Source organism: Lucilia sericata, unplaced genomic scaffold (assembly GCF_015586225.1).
Source record: "Lucilia sericata isolate MDLA Ls3-8-SP2 unplaced genomic scaffold, ASM1558622v1 Contig000864F_arrow, whole genome shotgun sequence".
Lineage (NCBI taxonomy): Eukaryota > Metazoa > Arthropoda > Insecta > Diptera > Calliphoridae > Lucilia > Lucilia sericata.
Genome location: NW_023994855.1, coordinates 18,023 through 41,025, shown reverse-complemented (window position 1 = coordinate 41,025; position 23,003 = coordinate 18,023). Strand labels below are relative to the sequence as shown.

Below are 23,003 nucleotides of genomic sequence, written 5' to 3'. Positions count from 1 at the left end.
TGATTCTGAGCCGATTGGTATACTTTAAGGTGGGAATAAAAATTTCTCCATCCGTGCAGAACTCTGAATACAATACAAAACACAGAACTTAATTCATAACAAACACATACTTTAAGACGGCGGTATAAATGATTTATTACAGCATCCCTAAAGTATGTGAACATTTATAAGCAGTTAAATATTTTGAAATAAAATTAACATTATTAAATCCATCACGATGGTTTTATCAAAAATTTTTAATTTTTTTTTGAAATTTTTGGGAAGTTTAACTAAAAATCATTTAAAATTATAAAATAAAAAGAAGCATTTGTTTTATTTTTAAAGCATTTATTCAAATAATAAAAATTACATAAAAAAATTATTATTATGTTTAAAATTTAAATACAATTTAAGTTTATAAACTGAATTATAGAACTAAAATCAAAAAAAAATAGAACTTAAAATTTAAACGAAAAAATAATAAATTTTGTAATTAAAAATTAATAAGACTGACAGACAGATTTGTAAAGTATTTAATTAAAAAAAACATAAATATTAGACTATATATATAAATTTAAAGATTTAAGAAAAAACAGTTAAAATTATGATAAACTTTTTTAAAAAAGCTAAGGCCAAATTAGAACAAATATATAGATATTTTCTTTGAAATGTTAAATAAAGCAATTAAGGTTCAAATACAGATTTTTTTTTAAATTTGAAGAAAAAAATATGTTTGAATATTTGTTTATTTTTTTTGAGTGCACAACCGTTTTATTTATAAAAAATTTATATAAATAGTTATTTATTAAGACCAAAAATAAAATAAAAAAATTTAAATGAATATGATTAATAATACTTTTGTTATTGTTAAAAATAGAAGAAAAAATAGCAAAAAATTTTTGTTTTTTCAAAAAAATTTCAATAAAAAAATTAAATTTAAAATTTTGTTTTAAATAATTTAATTTAAGATCGTAAGAGAGGGAATAATTTGTTTTAGTTTTGAATAGAATTGATTAGAATAGAATACCATTTTTATTTAAATAATAATATATCAAAATTGTTGGTTTAATGTTTTTTCTTTTTAAACAACAAATTAATAAATATGAGAACTTAATAACTAATATCTTTAACATAAATGTTTGAAACATTATTTGCACTTGAAATTTTTAATATAAAAATAAACAAATTTATTTTGTTAAAAAAAATTTAAAAAACATATATATAAACTAAAGCCTAGATATAATATTAAACAAATATTTGGAAATTTATTTTAAAAATCAGCACAAATTAATAAAAAAATGTTTCAGTCTTTTAAGCCAGTAATCAAATGACTAAGCAATGCTGCTTTAAAAGCTTATAATATAATTAAAAGCTTTTGTCAAAGTTTGCCTAAGTCATATAAGTAATTACTTGCCCAAATGGTTTGATTTTAATATTTGTAAATTATTATCCAGGCTGGAAACTCTAAATTTGCGAAAATAATTTTTAATTCATTTAAGTTTTGTTATGATTTTTTTTTGTAATAATTTTGTTTTGGCAGTGTTTAGCTTTACACTAGCAAATTTTTTACTCTAAATATTATTTTTTACTAAACAGTTTTGGAAAAAAGAAAATTTTGAAAAACTTATAAATAAAACTTACTTAAAACATAATTAATAATTAATTAATAATTATCGTATTACTTCTATATATATATAAAAAAAAACATAAATTGCTTTACTTTGGTAGAAATTTGATTTGTTCTTGTTAATATTACTACATACATTCATACTTCACTATTTTACTTAAAAAACTAAAAACATATTTTTATCAACTCCACAAATTATAATAAAAAAAATTAATAAAATTTTTTTCTCTTAAATAAAAATTAAATTTCTTTTTAATTTACATTTTTCTTAAAGTTTGTTTGTTTTTTTAATTTTTTTTTGATAAAAAAATGTGTGATGATGATGGCACATAACGCTCCTAGTGTAAAACTTTTTCTCTTTACTTACCTTTTTTCTAATAATTTTTTTTTTGCTCTTAATTATATACTACAACTTCTCTTAAATGCTCTTAAAGAAACTTAATTTAAATTACGTTTTTGTAAGGAGTTTTACAGTATAGTTTTGTTTTGTTTTTTTCCAGGAATTTTGCACTGCTTCTTTTTTAATAATTAAATAAAATATATTTATTTATTTAAATTTCAGTTGGAAGATTTCTTTCTCTCTAGCGCTTTTAATCTCGGGCTGGTGATGGTTTGTTAGTTTTATAGTTTGATTTACATATGACGTTTCATGTGTAACGCTAAATGATCGGAACGTGAGAAACAACGATCACAGTTGCGGCATTTAAAGGGTTTGGCGCCAGTGTGTTTGCGATAGTGACGTGTCAATTCATCACTGCGGGCAAAACGCCATTCACAACCTTCCCAGGAGCATTTATACGGTTTTTCGCCTGTAAAGAGAAATACAAAAAATTTTTAAATTAATATTTTTCAAAATATACAATTAAATAAAGCTTTTTAGGCTACTTAAACCTATATTCCTCTTATTGGAAAATAATTTTATTGCAAGGAAAGAGAAAAAAGCTTTTCAACAAAAAAGTATTTCCATAAAAAGCTTTTCACATAAAAATTTGTCATTGAACGTTTTTTTATATAAAGCTTTTTATAAAGAGCTTTTTATATAAAGTTTCTTATAAAAAGTTTTTTACATAAAGCTTTTCAATAAAAAGCTTTTGACATAAAGCTTTTTATCTAAAGTTTTTTTTTACACAAATCTTAAAAAGAGCACTTTCTATACAAAATATCTTACTTTAAAAGCTTTTAACTCAGATAAAAGCTTTTTCATAAAGCTTTTTGCATAATGTAATTCGATTAAAATGTTTCTTACAACGTTTTTATTCCTAAAGATTTTTCATAATTTTTTTCACATTTTTTTAACATAATTGCATTATGTAAGATGGAAAGAGATGGAAAGCTTTTCAACAAAAAAGTATTTCCACAAAAAGTAATTCGATTAAAATATTTTTTACAATGTTTTTATTCTTAAAGCTTTTTCATATTTTTTTTCACATTTTCTACATAAGTTTTCTGCATAGTGTTCTATATAATGTTTTCCATAAAAAGCTTTTAACCTATAGCTTTTTTATAAAAAGCTGTTAAGCAAAGCTTGGATCAATTCTATTGCTTTACTGTGCAGCTTAAATGTTGTTTACTTAGACTTAAGCTATGAGAAAGGATAAGGAAGAGTTTTCAAGAACTCAGTTAAAAGCTTTTTCATAAAGCTTTTTGCAAAAAGTAATTCGATTAAAATGCTTTTTAATATGTTTTTATTTCTAAAGCTTTTTCATATTTTTTTTCTTCACAATTTTTTACATAAGTTTTCTACAATAAAAATATTTTCCATAAAAAGCTTTTTACCTAAAGCTGTTTCATAAAAAGCTGCTAAGTAAATCTAGTATCAATTATATTGCCTTTGTGTGTATAAGGAAGAGTTTTTGAGAAGAAAAGCTTTTAAGTTTTTATAGCATTCAAATCTTTAATAAGAACAATAAAATATATTGTAAGTAAATAGCAAAGCTTTTTCACATAAATAGTTTTTTTTTTAACTTTTCTTTATTTAAATATTTTTTTGAGAAAAAGCTCTGTCATCAAAGCTTAAGCTGCGGCAAATGTCATTGTATACAAGTGTTTTTATTTGTTTTCCTTCATTGTACGTGTATGCATCAAGTATAGATTACAATACGTCTTTATTTGTGTTTATAAATTGTACAAAACTTTGTTTTCATTGTTGTTGTTGTTTTCCCAGCAGTGTTACCCAGAGTCTATGTAACGCCTTTAGAGAAAAGTTTTCTCAAATGTGTCACTCCCTATGTACTGCCTATGAAAACATTGTTGTTGCAAAATATGAATAGATATATCAGATCTAAAGTTGCAGTTGTTAAGTTTTCAATTTAAAGCTTTATAAATAAAGCTTTTTATTGAAAGCTGCTTTTAAAAGCTTTTAACGTATACATATATTTTTCATAAAAAGCTGTATTGTATAAAAACATTTTCATTATAGCTTTCTAATAAAAGCGTTCTGGAAATTTATTATCCAAAGCTTTTTATTCAAAGTTTATTTTTAAAGCTTTTTATATAAAAAGCTTTTCACTCATAGCTTTATCATAAAAAGTTTTGTTACAAAAACTTTTTATTTATAGCTTTTTCATATGAAGAATTTTTGAAAGCTTCTATTGCAATGTTAGTTTCTCAGAACTGTAGGGTTATCTAACTATCTACATACTTTCGAGTAGATAGTTTTTTTTTTCATACTTCCTTTATTTATTTTTTTGTTTGCAAGCCTGTTTTCTTGTTATTTTCTTCATTTCAAATGTATAGCTTTTTTTGTAGCTTTCGCCTGTTTTTTAAGAGTGTGTTCGTTCATATTGTTTTTAAAAACTTGGCTCATTTACATTTTGTTCTTGTTGTTCTAGTAAAATTGTTGTTTCATTGAAAAATCAAAAAAGAAAAAAGAATAATAAAACGTACTACAGAAAAGTTGTTTGCCGGTTGTTTTGTTTCTGACGAAAGAATTTTAATGAAATTATTTTTTTTTTTCATTTTCTTTTCTAGTTTTAATTTTTAGTTTTTCAAACTTTTTTGCTTTCCTTCTACGTTTCATTTGCAAGTTTTAAGCACAAAAATGTTTTATTAAATAAATATTTATAGCAATTGCATATTGTTGAAAATGTTTCTTAAGGTAAATAAAAAAAATAAAACAAAAATAAAATTAATAAAGCAAGAAACCAAATTAAACTTTTGTAATTTAAGTAGAGACACACAACTTTGTAAGCTTTGTATATTTAAACAATAGAGTAGGAGTTACGAAGGAAAGAAAACATTTTAAATTCTTGCAAAAAAAAAAGTTATTAATTTAAATCTTCTTTCAGATTTATGACTTTTCTTTTTTCTAAATAAACTCTGTGAATTTTATCATTAATAGTTTATGTATATTAAGAAAAATATCATTATTTTAAATCTTGTACAAAATTTATGATTGAATAAGTTTAACTTAATTGAAAACGAGGTCAATTTGGTACAAAAAAAAAAGACATTTGTTATGTATGTATATGTATGTAATTCATTTATATATTCTTGGCAATACAGATAAAATATGTTAGAATCAGTTCGCTTTATTTTTCTTTTTTGCAAAACAGAAAAAAATAAAATATAATTTCCGTTTGCTTTGTGCCTGTGCTTAATACTATACAAGAAACAAGAAAAAAGATGGAAAACAAGGAAATTCGAATGAGGTTAAAACCATAAAATAAAGCTACAACAAAATGAGGAGTAACTGAAATAACGAAACAAGGAAAATCTCAAGCAGACATGCACATAAAAATGGCGACAACCAAAAAACGACCCAAATTTAAAAGAAACTCTTGAACTCATATACAAACATCATACAATTGCAATGTATCTTAATGCTTTACTCCACCATCTTCAACAGCCAACAATACATTAATAAATGCTTTAAAACTGTATATAACCCTGCAGTTTTGCAAGTTCCTGCACTATGGAGAAAATCATTAGAGAATGGTTGTTGCAAACTGCATTAATACAGTTGGCTTTGCAATAGTAGCTTTCTAAAATGCTTGATATGGAAAAGCTATAAGTAACAAGTTTTTATTAAAAAGCTTTTATAAAGCTTTTTATAAAAATATATAAGTAAAAAGTTGTTATAAAAAAAAGCTTTTTATTAAAAAGCTTTTATAAAGCTTTTTATAAAAAAGCTTTTTTGTTAAAAAGCATTTATAAAGCTTTTTATAAAAAAGCTTTTTATTAAAAAGTTTTTATAAAGCTTTTTATGAAAAAGCTATAAGTAAAAAGCTTTTTATAACTTTTAAAAGAAAATAAAGCTTTAAAGAGACCAGTCTTTCCTTTACCGACACTAAAGTGTTACTTTTGGGAAAAATAACATTTTAAGGATTTAGAAATTGTACCCTTTAAACTGTCGGATACCTATAACCTTAGTGGCTGCTTGCTAATACATCTAAGGTTTTAATTTCTAAAGAAATGGCAAATTTTTTCACTCAAAATCTATGCAGACGACGTGCTTAACATGTTCAAGAACACTTAAACTCACGAACATTTTTCGTACATAAAAATCGAATGTAATTTATAGTAAAACATCGTAGTTTGTTAAACTAAAGAATGGACGTTATATAGAAGCAGAAAAAAAGAAGAAACGACGCAATCAGGATGTGCCAAGAGAACAAAAAAAAATTACATTTAATTTTGTTTGCTTAGGGTTGAGAAATTGCAACAACCATTGGAAGATTATAGCTTTTTAAAACTTTAGTAAAATGCAAATTATAGCAGTTTGTATGGGTGTGTAATAATTTCTATTAATAATGTATATGTTAAATTTATAATTTTCTAAAAGTTTTTTATATAAAATTCATGAGAACATTGACTATTTAAGCTTAAATATTTAAACGTTTAAGTTTAAGAGAAAAGTAAATAAGCTTTTTAAAAGCACTAATGCTAATGAGAAGAAAATATACGAGAGAGCTTAAGCATTGCTATAAATCTATCCTTTCTCTTCGAAATGCTTAGTGTGTCTTAAGAATTTTACTGCATTTTCTTTTCCTGCATATTAGTTTTATGGCGCATTTAAGTGGCCACTAAATGCAGTTCAGCTGCATTAATATACTTATACGCTAGCAGCCATTTTTCACTTACAGGAAGTTAAAGAAAACATGTTTAAACTGCTTTGCACTTGAACAGTTTAGTTATGTTTCTGTTCACTATATATTTGACATTATTTATACAATTTTAAGTATCAACCAATTATCCTTATAAATGTTGAAGCATACTTATAGGGTTAAAGTGATAAATAATTTGTAAAAGCGGGAGAGGGAAGTTTTTTTTTCTTAGTGAAATATACATTAATAGGTTTGTAAGAGACCTTTTTAATAAAGAGCTTTTTGAGAAAAAGCTGTTTAATAAATAGTTTTTCCACATGAAGTCTTTTCATAAAGAGCTTTTTGAAACAAATACTGTTTCATAAGTTTTCTCTCTTTTTTATAAATTTTTTACAATTTTATAAATGAAAATTTTCATAAAACTTGTTCACAGAAAGCTTTTAATGTAAAGTTTTTTCATAGAAAGCTTTTCATGCAAAGCTTTTTCATAAAAAAAACTTTATATATAAAGCTTTTTCAAAACAATCTTCTTTGCTTTAATTTTTCATAGCAAGATTTTTATAGATTTCTTATAAAGTTTTTTCATAAAACTTGTTCACAAAAAGCTTTTCATGTAAAGTTTTTTCATATAAAGCTTTTTCATAAAAATATTTATATATAAAGCTTTTTCATAACAATCTTATTTGCTTTAATTAATTAAAGAAAGATTTCTTATAAAAGCTCTGTACATAAAGTTTTTTTCAATAAACTTTTTTGTCAAAAGCTTCTTTTATAAAACTTTTCTAATTAAAGTTTTTTGTATAGAAATCTTTTCCATAAAAATATTGTTTTATAAATTTTATTATAAAAACATTTCTACACAAAGCTTCATACACAAAAAAACTTTAGACTCTAAGTATTTTCATAGCTTTTTTACTTCAAGTTTTTTTTTAAGTTTTTACATAATGATTTTCCAAAATAAAGCATTTCTACCCAAAGCTTCTTACATAGCAAACATTTACATAGAAAGTTTTTTACTTCAAGCTTTTTCATAAAAAGCTTTCTACATAGAGATTTTTTAAAAACCATTTTACTCATAAAAAGCATTTTATATAGAAGCTTTTTCTTAAAATAGCTTTTTCGTAAAGAAGCTCTTTCACAAAAAATGTTTCATTTTCTCATAAAAAGCATTCTATAAAGAAGCTTTTTCTTAAAGCAGCTTTTTCGTAGAGAAGTTTTCTCTTAAAGCAGCTTTTTCTTAAAGAAGCTTTTCAGCAAAGCTAAGATCAATTCTATTACGATGAACATGTTTCAATAAAGCAAAAATTTTATAAAAATAAAAAAAAATTTAAATTTTCATAAAATTTCAATTTCTTCCGTTTGCCCCTGTCAATAATTCACTTTGAACTTAATAATTTCCATTTTCTTCTCTCACAAGTTTTTAATACAATTTTCATAAAAACCTTCTAGCTTGTTGGCTTTGTCTTCTTTTATGGTTATAATTTAATCCAGTTTATAGAATACAATACAATAAATACCCTGAAGTACGGAGAAGCTGTCAATAGACATTTGAAATAAAATACTGACTAAAACTAATATATTACTCCTTGGAAAACTACTGGGTAAATACACAGCTACATGTATGTATGTATAACATTGAAAAAGCTTTAGTCTTAGCAGCTGCATTTGGATGATAATGGCTTTTGAAACACAAAGCAATTAATTGTAAATAAAATGTGTCCAATAGTTTGTAAAAAGGAATTTTTTAATTTCATTTATATTAGTTCAGCTTGATAAAACTTAGAAGATAGTAAAATATTTTTTAAAGCACACACACTAAAGGAAAATTCCTTTGGCTTTTGCAGCAGTATTCAATCAATTCAAAGTCTAAAAACTAAAGGCTTGAATTAAGTTTGCGAACAAAAAGAAGGAAAAACAGTGACAAAGATGTTAAATGTCTGTCCTGGCGTTTAACGGTTTGTTACTGCGACTTACTTGCTTTATTCCTGGTGCTTGTAGTTTAATGGTCGTAAAAACTTTTTAATTACCCGCTAACCATTACAATTTTAAAGTGGTCGTGTAGAAATCCTTAAGGGAAAAAAAGTGTTTTTTTCTTCCTTGATGACGATAAAATCGACAATAATTTATGGCCATTTAAAAAGGAAATAAAATCAAGTGAGAAAGGGAAAAATTAAAAAGGGTTCAAATATATTTTTGTTGTTGTTGTCACAGTTAATTTAAAAGCTTTTTTGTTAACATCAACACGAGTGAGTAGCTTATCAATTATCTAGTTTTTTTTTTGGGGGGGGGGGGGGGGTGATAAAATTTATAATTTGTGTTTTAATTACTTTAAAATAATTTTTGCTAAAGAAATAAAATATTTAAATATTTTTTAGTTGCATGATTTAAAGAAAAATATTCCCTGGAGCTTATTTAGGCCCAATTTCCTAATTGTGTCTAAAGCTTTTTAAAGCAATTCGACAATATTTTTTGCTTTCAATAAAAGGGAATAAGAGAGAGATTCATACACACATACTTCCGTTTCCCTTAAATAATAAAAAAAAATACTAATATTTTTTCTATACAGTTTCGCTTACTAGCACCCTTACTCTGACGTTTGTGCCAAGATTTATATGTTTTTCTTCCTTTTTTTGTGTGCAGAAATTAAAAACGAAGCAGTCAGTCAACGACGGCCTATTTTTTTATCCTTCATATTCCTTTATTTACTTAAAGCAAAAAAAAGCGTTAAGGAAATGACGAAACAAAATGGTAAAAAAGAAGTATTTGCAGGCCTTTTGGCTAAAAAGCTGGAAATGTTGTTTTCTTTATAATTTCAATTTGTGTGTTTCTATTTTCAATGGTTTTTGTGCTGTTCCTTATGTATGTATGTAAAATATTGGTAGAAATATATTGTGGGTTTAGTTTTTTCTTTCTACAGCCCACACTTTTAGCTTAAGAAATATGTCAAGCAAATGACAAAAAAGCACCAAAGGCAAAATGAAAGAAAAAGGCTTTAAGTAAATTTCTCCGGCATAAAATCTCTTCCTTACTAAATACACAAAATATAAATCCACTTCATACACATGTAAAAAAAAATTTGCAAATATTAAATCTTTATTTTTCTTGAATATGTCCCTCCCATTCTTCATTTACTTCATAATACATGAAAGCAGTTTACAACAAAAGAAAAACTGTGTTTTTTGTTTCTTGTCTCTTAGTCGTATGAAAGGAAGCCTTAAGGAAACACAAATTCGCCAAATCACACAAATGTCAGCCAGATTTAAGTCACATTTATTATAATTTGAGTGGTATTCATTGTAGCATGTCTATGTGTGTGTATGTTTTAACTTTAATACAAAAATCTTAAAAAATTCTGGCTGTAAACATTTGCCACAAAGCGGTTTTGGTGGTATTAAAGTTGAAGTTTTACTGTTTGCCACAATTTGTCACTAAAGAAATTGTTAAAAGTTTGTGGATTTAAAAAAGTTATGTAGAAAAGTTTTCGAAGCTAATAAAAGTTTTAGGTCGAAAGTGTTAAAGAAAACGTTTAATAAAAGCTTACAAAAAAAGCTGGAAGATTTAGAGTAAACTTGTCTTATTACAAAAGCTTTTTATGTAATATTAACGAAAAAGCTTATAAGTTATTATTGCTTTAAGCTTTTTCTAATTGTTAAAAAGTTTATAAAATAAGCTTTCGAGAAACACTGAATCTTTAATGATATTCCATTACACCAAAAGTTTTATAATTTATTTACGAGAGCTACTGAATATGTAAAGAAAGCTTTTAAAAAACTTTATGAAAGTTTTAATTTTAATTATTATTAAATGCTTTAATAAAAGCTCTTAGAGGAAGCTTTAAGAAAGCTGTACGAAAACTCTTTAAACAAGCTATACAAGAATGCTTTAGAAAAGCTTTTTGAAAGTTTTAATTTTAGTTATTATTAAAAGCTTTCAGAAGATGCTAAATATTTACTGATATTTTAAAGCTTTAATAAAAGCTCTTAGAGGAAGCTTTAATAAAGCTGTACAAATATATACAAGAATGCTTTAAAAAGGCTTTAATACAATACTTTAATAAAGCTTTACAAGAATACTTAAAAAACCTTAACAAATATACTTTAGAAAAGATTCTTTAAAAAGCTTTACAATGATACTTTAAAAAACTTTAGAATAATGCTTTAGAAAAGCTTTATAAGGATACATTTAAAATGTTTTAGAATAATGCTTTAGAAAAGCTTTTTAAGGATATTTTTAAAAGGCTTTAGTAGAATGCTTTAGAAAAGTTTTATAAGGATATTTTTAAAAGGCTTTAGAAGAACGCTTTAGCAAAGCTTTACAAGAACATGTTAAAGGTTCTTTACAAAGTTTAAAGAAGAAACTTTCGTATATGTGTATTGATATTCTAGTTCCTTAAAAGCTCTTTAAAAACATATAAAAGAAGGAGACTTATAAATTTTTTTAAAAGAAAATAAGGAAGGATATTTTTAAAAAGCTTTAGAAAAGCTTTACAAGAATATGTTAAAAATCCTTTACAAACTTCTAAGAAGAAATGTTTGTATATGCGTATTGATATTCTAGTTCCTTAAAAGCTTTTTTGAAAGAATAGTAAGAAGGAGACTTATAAATCTTTTTAAAAGAAAAGAAATAAGGAGACTTATAAACGTAAGCTTTTATATATGAAAGAAAAAGCTTTCTCAATGGAAAAGCTTTTGCCTTATCCAAAAACGACTACTTAAGTAAATTAAGCTTTAAATATTTACTGATATTTAAAGATGAAACTTCTGCTTAAACGATAAAACATTATAATGGCATTTAGAGAAAATACTCTAACTTAATGACTCTTTCAAGCTTTTATTAACTTCTGTAGGGTATTAGAAACGTATTTATTTTTCAGCTTTCTTAGCGATAATCTACAGACATTTTTAAGATGGTGTTTTAAGCTCATTTTCCTAAATTGATGAGAAAATGTGATGTAGTATATGTTTCAATGTGCGCGTGTGTGTGTGTGTTTGTAAAAAAGACTGACAAAATTTGTATAACTGTTTGTCTGACAGCAGCTTTCTTTCGATTTTTTAGGCTTTAGAAATTTATTTTATTATTTTCGTTATTCTTTTTTTTTTAAACCAAAATATTTTAAAAAGGGATTAACTTTTGTCACATTACAACACTATCAGCTTTTGCATACCCAGGTGCTTTTGCTTCTACTAACGGCAATGAGTCTACTAAACATGTGTTCTAATAAAAAAGAAAACGATATTTGCTATGTGTGTGTTTGTCACTTTAAATCTGAATAGATGTGTTGGGGATTTAAATTTTTCTTTTTTTTTATATTTTTCGGCTTCAAATTGAATAATTGGTTGTCATAAATTATCTTTAGAGTCTGTTGGGATTTGTCTAAGGTTTGAAACCAAAAAAAAAAGTACAAAACCAAACCAAAATAACCTTCAACTTTTAAACAACAAAATACTTTTGCTACTCTCACCATCCTTGTCTAACCCACTAGGTAGGCTTTTTAATCAATAATGTATGAAATCCTTATAAAGCTGTTACTAACTATTTGGTGGTTTTTTGGTTGTTTGTTTTTTTTATTTAAAGAAATTGTTAAAACTTAAGTAAGCCATTAAAATTATTTATTTATTTAACAACAACAACCAAATTAACCATATTTATTTAAACATGTTGAACATTGTTTCACAGCCATTAACGTTTATTTGACTTTGTTTGTGGTAAATCTTTACTGCCACCACTTCCTTCCTTAAACTCTTGCTTAAGGTAAAGCTATTGATTAGTCAGTTTGTTAAGGAACAACATCAGCAAATAGTGTCTGGGTTAGATTGTGTGTAAAATAGAGAGGCGTTAATATGAAAGGTGTTAATTTGTTAAAACCTTTTGTTTTTATTGTGGCTGTTTACTTAACTTTCTTTCTTTTTACTTTATTTTTTCAAGTTTGCTGCTATTATTTATAGCTACTGCTGCTGTAGTTGTTGCTATTGTTTCTGCTGGTTATTATACTAAGCCTTTTTTTTCGTTTGCTAAAAAAAGTTGTTGTTATTTATTCTTATTGGTTAACAATATTATTCTTTGAAAAAAATATAACTGAAAACTTTTTCTTTTCCTTATTTTAACCACCTACTACTATAACATTTGCTTTGACTTGGGTTTTTTCCTAATTTGTGTTTCATAATCAACCCTGCTAAGTTGTTAACGGAAGCAAAATCAAAGCTGTTTGGTCTTATTGTAGTATGTATTTATGTAAGTTCTATTTTAGTTGTTTAACTTAAATAAGTTGAAGTTGTTGAAAGGTTATCGTTGCATACTGGCAGAGGAGATAAAAAAATATTAAATTACATTTTCATATACATCCATCCTTTAACAGAGCGCCCACCAACCAAACCACCACTACTACTTCTTTTATAACCATTATACTGTCGTTTTAGTAAGCAACTACAAAAGCTCCCTTAGGCGCTGTTATTTAGTGTTTGTGGGCCAGTTTTACTTTTTCGTTTAGAAATAAATCATAAAAGCTGGTTACTATAGACATACTGACGTACTCTATAAGTTTTCTATTTGTAGCCATGTTATGCTGTAGGTGTTGGGGTAAAATCTTTTGTAATGATTACATCAAAATTTATAAGAATCTGATAATAAGTTTTGGTTAGCAGAAACAAAATACCTACAACAAATAATAAGAAAATCAGGCTAAACAAATTTGTTTTTATGTCGTCGTAGGTTTTTTTTGGGAAATATATAATGAGAATGAAGAAAATGTCAAAAACAGTAAAATTAGTTTTTCCTTGTGGTGGTTATAAATAATTAACCTTTTATAAGGTTTGAGCATTAAAATGGGTTCCAGCTAAAAAAAAATTTTTCATCTAAAGATATTTTGAAAAACTAATTAATATGGAATACTAAATATTTCTTAACATAGGAGGATATTTTTGGAAAATTTCTAACAATCTAGATCTTTGTTTTGAGCGCTAAAGAAATACTTAAAAGTTTGGAGATGGAAAAATTAGAAAAGTTTTTGTATAAAAGCTTTAAGACGACAATTAAGAAGAATCGTTTATAAGTTGGCAGTAAATGTGGGTTATTTAAAGAAAACATGTCTTATTTAACCTCTAAATGCACCTAAATAAGCACTAAACATGTTATGAATGTTTAAAAAAAGCTTTATAATTTATTACAGGATTAAGCTTTTTTGTTGTGAAAAGTTTGTTAAACAAAATTTTAGAAAAAACCTTTCCATAACTTCACTGATATTAAATTATACTTAAAAAGTTATAGGTTAAAGCTTTTACTTCATAAAGAAGCTTTTGAAAGCTTTTAAAGCATTTAAAAATGTCAAGAATGTTTTATGTTAAAAGAGGAAATTCATGAAACATATGTATATGATATACCACTATTTTTCAAGAATAAAAGCTTATACCTCACAAATAAGCTTTTAAAAGCTCTTAAAAAAAGCTTTTAAGCCACAAAGGTCAATAATGTTTTATGCAAGAAAAGCGAATTACATTATACTTAAAAAGTTATAAGTTAAAGCTTTTACTTAATAAAGAAGCTTTTAAGTGAAGCTTTTAAAACATTTACAAATGTCAAGAATATTTTATGTCAAAAAAGGAAATTCATTAAACATATGACATTCTACTATTTTTCAAAAGCTTGTATCTCACAAATAAGCTTTTAAAAGCTCTTAAACAACACTTTTAAGACACAAATGTCAAGTATGTTTTCTGTAAGAGGAGCGAGTTCTTTAGTTTAAACTTTAGAGAAAAGTTGGTACAAAAAAGCTTTTAAGAAATTTAAGAAAAAAACAAGAATTTCTGCATTTTGTTCTGTGGAAAAAAGGCTTTCTTATCAAAAGAGAACATTCGGGAGACATAATATCCCCTCCAATTATCTAAAAATCATAAACATTTTAGTTTAAAATTCTTCAGCAAAAACTATTTTATATAATCCTCCCTTTAAAAACCTCAAAGCTCAAAAAGTAAGTCATATCAATAAATATTACAAAAATTCTGTTGTTCTAACTAAAAAGAATAATAGTGAAAAATCTTTTCACCCAATACACTCTAACCTCTAAATCATACATCACACAAAACTACTTTCACAAACAACAAATTCCTAGTAAACCCCTTTTTAATTTAATACTTAGAATGAAAAGGAAAATACACTTTGTCTTAAACTTGAAACCCTTAACTTTACAATTATGAAAATAATCCCCTGAAATTCCAACAATAAAGACAACATTAAAGAATTGTTTTACAAAATGTCACATAGACAAGAACAAAATCAAACTAAATTTGTTATAAATGCCTAAAATTAAATGTAAAGTTTAGAAGCAAAAGTTACAAACTCCAATTTTGTAAATTTCTTAAATAAATAGAAGAAAAAAGATTTCATATTCTTAAATAAAATATTTAAAGATCTTAAAGAAAGTTTGAATCTAACTTCTATTAATGTTTGTAGGAAATTCAGATCTGGAATTTGGTCTTAGCCGGCTTTGCTTTAATCAGTTTCATTAATTTATTTTAATTTCATTATTAAATTTAATTAGAAGACTCTATCAAATCAGTTTTTGAAAAGATGGAGATAGTTACTTTGCTTTAATATCTCTCAAATATAAAATTCACTTTATGGCATTCGAACACTCATACATATACAAAATAAAATTTGCCACTAAATCCTTTAAAGCTTTATTTTAACACCAAACTACTCTCGACACACGCTTACAAACACCAAAAGTTACTGAACAAAAAAAAAAAAAAAAGAAAAGAAACTTAAATGTAAATTGTATACAATGCTGGAGCCTGTCAACATTTATTTATAGTTGAATGGTGGGACGTAAGCAGTGTCAATGCCAGACGAAAGGGTGTAAAAGTAAAATGTTATATGATGACATGGTTTCAATACCTAGATTGAAATGTCAAAAATTTCTGTTTGTTGTCATCCGAAAAAAGGTCCCTTTAGATGAATAAATAATAAATTTACATGTATGTATGTTTAATATACATATGTAGATGTATACATTGTATATATTAAACATGACGTTGTTTGTATATGTAATATACATTGTATGTGTCCATGATTTATTAATAAAATCATATAACAATTGTCCTTCCGTTATGTTATAAATATCCTTTAATATTTATGTATGTGTTTGCACACACATATATGAAACTGTATACCCCCTGTGTATGTATGTGTTTTTGTATTCAATTTGATCTCAAGAGAGGAGTTTTTTTTTTTGCTTTATAAATATGATTGTATTTTAATGTATAGAGAAATTGGTATGATGGATGAAATTTTATTTATGCCTGTAAATGTTATACATTTATGTATGTATGTGTGTATGTTTATGGTATGTATTTAATTTCTTTACATTCATTAGACATGTCAAAGCCAGTATTATTTGGATTTCTTTTACTTAGGAGACTGCTGTCATAGTAATTACTAAAACCAGTGGAGTAGACTAAGGGATGTGATGAAAATTGGTAAATCTACAAATATGCGGACACTGATTGCCAATAAATTGACCTATTTGGTTCTATATAGACTAGTCTACAGGCTAGATAATAGACTAACTAAAAGTATAGTCAATAATCCAATCAATAGACGTGTCAATATACTAGTCAGTAGACTAGGGAACAGACTATTCAACAGACTGGTCAATAGGATAGAAAAGGACTCAATAGTCTAGTCAAAAAACTAGTCAATAGACTAGTCAATAGGATAGTAGTCAATAAACTAGACAGTAGACTAGTCAATAGCATAGATAATAGACTATCCAATATACTACTCGATAGACTGCTCAGAAGGCTAGACAAAAGACATTGCAAAAGACTAGTCAGTAGACTAAAAAATAGGCTAGTCAATAGGCTATTCGGTAGACTAGTCAATAGAATAGTCAATAAGCAACTCAATAGACTGGCCAATAGACAAGACAGTAGACTAGTCAATATAATAAATAATGGACTAATCAATAGGCTAGTCAAATGACTAGTCAATAAGCTAGTCAATAGACTAGTTAATTAGTTAGTCAATAGAAAAGACAATAGATTGGTAAGCAAGTCAACGGACTAGTCAATAGACTACTCAGTAGACTGGACTAAAGGCTAGTCAATACACTAGTCAATAGGCTAGTCAGTAGACAACTCCATATACTGGCCAAGAGGCTAGACAAAAAGTTAGACAGTAGACTAGTCAATAGGATATTAATATACTAATCAATAGGCAAGTCAAAAGAGTAGTCAATAAGCTAGTCTGTAGACTAGTAAATATGATAGATAATGGACTATTCAATAGACTACTCGATAGACTGCTCAAAAGGCTAGTCAGTAGACTAACCAAAAGGCTAGTCAATAGGCTATTCAGTAGACTAGTCAATAGATTGTTCAATATACAATAAGCAAGACAAAAGGCTAGTCAGTAGACTAGTTAATATATTAGTCAATATGATAGATAATGGACTAGTCAATAAGCTAGTCAAAAGACTAGTTAATAGAAAATATAATAGAGTTGTCAATAGGCTAGTCAACGGACTAGCCTAGTCAATATACTGATTACTAGGCAGGTCAGTAGACTTGTCAATAGGCTTACTTATCAGTGGACTAGTCAATAGACTAATCAGTTGAATAGTGAGTAGATAAGACAGTTTGCTAATCAGTAGACTAGTTATAGACTAATCAATCCGAGAGTACCAATAAGACATCAAGAACCATTGTCATAGAAAAGTACGCTAAAACGTCCATAAATGCTAATGAGTCAACACAGTCTGTTTATATACGGATGGAATGGTCATTAATTACTTGGCCTTTGGATTTATATACATTCGTTTTCAGTTTCTGTCATACAAACATACACCTACATATGTATGTACATTAGGATGGTTCCAATTAAAATTGATACAATTTTAATGGAAAGCCAACAAAACAAATTTCAAACGATAAAAAATGAATAAGAATTTATTTCCGAATTCCCCCCCTAATAAACACATGTCTATTGCATGTTTTCAACTTGATTATTATTAAGATTGAATGCTTTCGTATACTTTATATTATGTATGGATGAGAGTTCATTTCAACAATTGTTGCTGATACATATTGTGAATTATAAATGAATTTCACTTACCGGTATGTGTCCGTTGATGAGCTTTTAAGTGTGAACTTTTTGTATAGACTTTTTTGCAGCCTACAAATTGACACTTGTGTATCCGGCGCTTAGCATCAGGACTGTGTTGTTCATGTAATTGCTGTTGTTGTTGTGGCTGTTGTTGCTGTACTGAGGTTGGCTGTTGTTGTTGCTGCTGCTGTTGCTGTTGTTGACGTTGATGAGGTTTTGTGGTCACTACAATAACACCGAGAGAGACAGAGAATGGGAGAATGAAAATTGATTATGAATTTCAAGGTTATAACAATAGCAAATGAACAAACAAAAAGTAATTAATAAAATATATTGATATTTAATGATGATGATGATGAAATGAGGAAAAAGATTTGGTTTAATATTGAATAACATTATTTTTCTTTTATAGTTTATACAAGTGTGTTTGTGACATGAGGGAGTTTCTTTTTATTTTTAATATAAGCATACTTTTAGGGATAAGGAAAGTAAAGCATAAGTGGAATATTTTAACATTTTGAAATATAAAGCATATTTCAAGGATTCTATTTTTTTCGAGCATATATTAAACTTACGTGTTGTTACTTGAGGATTCTGTAGCTGAGTACCCCTCTGTGTGATCTGAGCCGATGTCAAATTATTCGTCGTATTCCCCACAACATTGCCACCATTAGCAGCAGCTGCTGCTGCAGCGGCAGCCGCCTGAGCTGTATTGAGTAGAGCAGCAGCGGCCACTGATAAATTCCCACTATTGTTGCTTTGCATTTGTATGACACGGGCCAAACTAATGGCACCACTCTGTTTGCCATTTGTAGTGGTCAAGCGTACAATAGTGCTGCGGGGAATGTTTGTTGTATGGCTGAGTTGATGTGTAGTGGTAGTGTTAACCGATTGGGGATCGGTATTGGTAGCAGCACTAGCTGTTTGTATAGTCAAATGATGAGGTACAGCTGTGCTGACATGATTTGCTGGAGACTGAGACTGTTTTTGTTGTTGTTGTTGCTGCTGCTGTTGATGTTGTTGTTGCTGCTGTTGAGTGGTGGTTATTGGTTGTACATTATGTGACTGGTGTTGTTGTTGTTGTTGCTGTTGTAACAGAGGAACTGTGTTGCTAGTAGTGGGACTTACAGTGGCTGTAGTAGCGACAGCGGCGGGAAAACGTAAAATGGCAGTAGTAGTAGGTGGCACATGGGTTTGTTGCTGATTTTGCTGTTGATGGCCAAGACGTTGTTGCTGCTGCTGTTTATGCTGTTGTTGTATCAGAGCAGCCAATTCATTGGCATCAATTTGGGCTGTTGCTTGATGTTGTTGTTGTTGTTGCTGCTGCTGTGGCTGATGACAACTGCTGGATGAGATGTTAGTACGTATGGATTCAGGCGATGAGGGCGGTGTTAGGGTGGGTAAAGCATAATCATGATTATTAGTGTGACTAATAAGCTGAGGACTATGGTGATGATGATGTTGATCAGTAGGAGTTTTAGCCGCCACTACCCTTAGTTTAATGGCCTTTTCCGTTAACGGGCATTGTTGCATAACCGTTGTTGTGGTAGTGGTTGGCGTAGCAGTCGTCGTTGTTAGTATATGGCTTGTACTTAAAACATGTTGTAGCGCAGATTGTGATGATTCCGTACTGTGATGTATGCCACCAATTATCATTTTCTCCTCACCATTATCCGAACTGAGAGCCTCTTCGTCATCTTCATCGTCCAGTCTTTCTTTCTTAACCACCACCGAACAGCTTAATGACTGAGAACCCGTACTGTCCCATGACATGCCCGAACATTGTGATGAAACTGAGGATGTAGTCGAGATAGAGTCCAAATTTTGTTCCTTAATTTTAAGTTCTTCTAGAATGCGTGCAGGTGCTGAGAATATTTCCCAGGAATCAATTTCACTGTGTAGTTTTTTATAGGACTGTAATTTGGGCTCATCACGCAAATAACGTTCTAACTCGTAGCAGGTCTGAAAAGAAAGAGAAAGAAATTATAATATAAATAATCATTATAATCATGCTGCAGACATAAATATAATGTAGTATGTCATTTTTATGATTTTATGGGCGTTTTTGCTCCCTTACAACATAATTATCATGAATCTTTTTGTTAATATAATTTGACCATTTTGGGTATTTTTATAACAGAAGTTGGAACAGACACACAAGTTTGCATGATGATTTTAATAAACTGCTACCCCAGTAAGTAAGTGTTAATTTTATGTATTTTTTGTTGTTGTTGTTGTTGGCAGGAGTAGAAGGCAAAAACATTTTTCACTGAAAGTAATTCAATTTCAATTTGTTCATACTTAACAATTGTCATAAATAACTGAAGTGTTTTATGTGGCTGCCCCTAAAATGTGGCTGTTGCTACTAGAGTTTATTGTTAAGAAGATGGAAAATTAACAATTTCCCTGCAATTTGGTTAGTTAACTGAGAAGCCAGAGTACAACTTAAATTTACCTCAGAATGAATATTTCTTTTTTTCTTTTTCAAAAAAGCCATTTATTTATTTATTGTTGTTTCTTTTCAAAATTTATGAACATTGTTATGTGTTGTTATTGTTGTTGTTGTTGTGGCATTAATGTGCGGTAGCATCATTTTATTTACATTTTTTCTTTTGAAATTTATTTCGAAAAAATACATCAGTTTCAGTAAATTATATAAAATATTTTGAATGTCTATCTGTAGGTTGGTTGGTTGGTTTGGTATGGTTTGGTTGGTCTTTGTTGGTTTGTATAAATATGTTTTTTTTTTCAAAGTTTGGCGTGAAATTAATGTGCCAACATGTATAATCATAAATTCAAAATAATAACATTTTATGAACGCAATTAATGTGGGTTATTTATATGAAAATGTGTGTGTGTGTGTAAAAGTTTTTATATACCATTATTCTAAGTATGTGTGCAGAGCTATTTAAAAAGCCAAAAAAAAAAAAACAAAGTTTTTCCTCAATTCTATAAAGTGCATCCATACATTTGAATACTCTTTTTCATGTCCTATTTTCCTTTTCCGCCATTTTGTGTGTGTGTGTGTATGTGCGTTGCGGCTAATGGGGGAAGTTGATAATAAATGTAATTTAAAATTAAAGAAATTAATTTTAACAAATTAGCAGTTAGACATGAAAGAGGAAAATGTTCTAACAAAGTAGATAAAAACAACATTATGAGAATTAAATATTATTTTTAGGGAAAAGAATTTTTAAAGGTAAATGAATGGCAATTAAAGGGAAACAGTATATTTTTGTAGGTTGATGAAAGGTAGTATTTAGAATAAGTTGTTTAGTAAATTATATACAAAAATTGGTTAGAAACGGGTGTGTTTTCATGTCTAATTTTAGCAAGGGAAAAACAAGGTTTTTTGTAAAGAGGGGCCTTAGACAATAGGTTATATTTACTCCATCTAAGAGTAGCTTTCAAAAACTTTGAAAAAAGACTTCTTATCTGATACAAGCGGAACCATATTATGGAACACCAGTAAGTACTGTTATATTGATTTAAACTCTTATTTTAAAAGTTAAGTTATATCAGATCTGACCCAATACAGAAGACCAATAGAGGGTCTCTTGTGTGCCCCTTTACTAGTGGAAATCGAACCTCAAGACCCAAATAATGATAGAATACCACTACCCAACTTTGCAACTTCTGTTCTGTGATCCAACCTAATGTATAAACAAAAAATTTACATAACTAAAAGTTTAACAATATTTTATGATTATACTCTAACTAATTTGGGCAGACAGTAGGAAAAACTATAAATAACATTTACCAACATATACTAGCACACATTTATGCATACACGCACACAAAAACACTCGCAATACCCTGCAGTTCAGGATAAGAGAACAAACTACAATCCCATTACAATTCGATTAGAATTCAATACTACAGTAGATCCTTTAAACATCTTAAATTATGTAAGAATCAGCGGGACCTCTTTAAATAATTGGAATACTATGAATACCATGACTCCTAGCAAAACCATGTGGTTCTAAACAGCTGCAACATTAATGTAAAATAACATTTTGTTGCAGCCACAAGCAGATCTTGTGCAAATGACAATAACATACAAAACTTTTGTTTATACAGTTTTTTTTGGGTGTTTTATCCCTAACAATAGATTGCAAAAAACTACTCTATCTCTTCTTTCGTATAGTATAAAACTATTGATTGTAGTTGTCTCATTGTAGGAGGCTTGAAAATGTTTAAGGACTTTTATAAATGCAATTGATTAAAATACTTCAATAGGAAGAACCTTTGTCATGCATACCGACAAAATTTGTTTACATTTGTGTGATGTTTTTTTGAGAGACCTTGGGCAAAGAAACTTACACATACATCTCTACTACAGGCATATTAAACATTTTACTGCAATTACACCGTTTTCAATTGTTCTTCTATAAATTCTAATGGTATAACAGAAATTTCCCATTTCGGAAACTTTTATTTCAGAATTCTTGTTATTACAAAATTTCCCAATAAGATTTGTAATTTTTCCAAAAATTTCTCATATTTAACCGGAAATGGTGTAGTAGTTAAACTCTTTCAAGTAAACATTACAAAGTTTATTTTCATTTTAATGAAAACCTGTGTGTTTGAGTTGGAAACTTGTAATTTTTACCTTTACATTAACATAAACAATCTTACGCCCTTTTGAAATTTTAGCTATTGCCGTTTACCGCATTATCAGGGGAAATCAATTTTTAACATTAACTCAAAGTCAAAGATTGATAAAACAGATTTTAGTAAAACTGTACAGGTTTAAGAAAGGATTTTTATACACTTCACCTACGTGAGAAGAGTTTATACAAGTTTGTAATGTCGTTATTAAGTTCACAATATAAATTTCCGATTTTATATAGTACATATATATTCTGGATTCTTATATATAGCGGAGACGATTAAACTATGTCTGTCCGTCTGGCTGTCCCTCTGTCTGTCTGTCTGTTTGTCTATTGAAATCAATTTTCTGAAGACGCCAGATATCTTCGTGATTCGAATCTTCAGTAACTCTATAAGTCAAGCTTTTAAAAAGTTTGAGATTTAAAATCAGTGAAATCGTCCCTTAAATAATGGTGATATCAGCTAAATTTCAAAACGACCCATAAAAATAATCGTCATTACTCAGCAAAACACAATGAAAACTACAACAAAATGCAGCTTAATTGTTATATGTTGTTGTTGTATTTAGTTTTATATACAAGATATTAATAGCTGAAAACAATAACAATACAAGCTGAAATCAGGAATGGAAATATTATATG

General features: G+C 27.8%; 1 protein-coding gene across 1 annotated transcript; it reads right to left on the bottom strand.

The window, feature by feature from the left end:
• Window positions 1-961: 961 nt before the first annotated feature.
• LOC119608656 (Krueppel-like factor luna) lies at window positions 962-21,401 on the bottom strand (the record flags this gene model as incomplete). The annotated part of the gene is made up of 4 exons (XM_037963158.1): window positions 962-2,415; window positions 17,758-17,973; window positions 18,324-19,710; window positions 21,337-21,401. Coding segments are annotated over 4 exons (1,844 nt in total), but the record flags the coding sequence as incomplete, so codon positions are not given.
• Window positions 21,402-23,003: the final 1,602 nt, after the last annotated feature.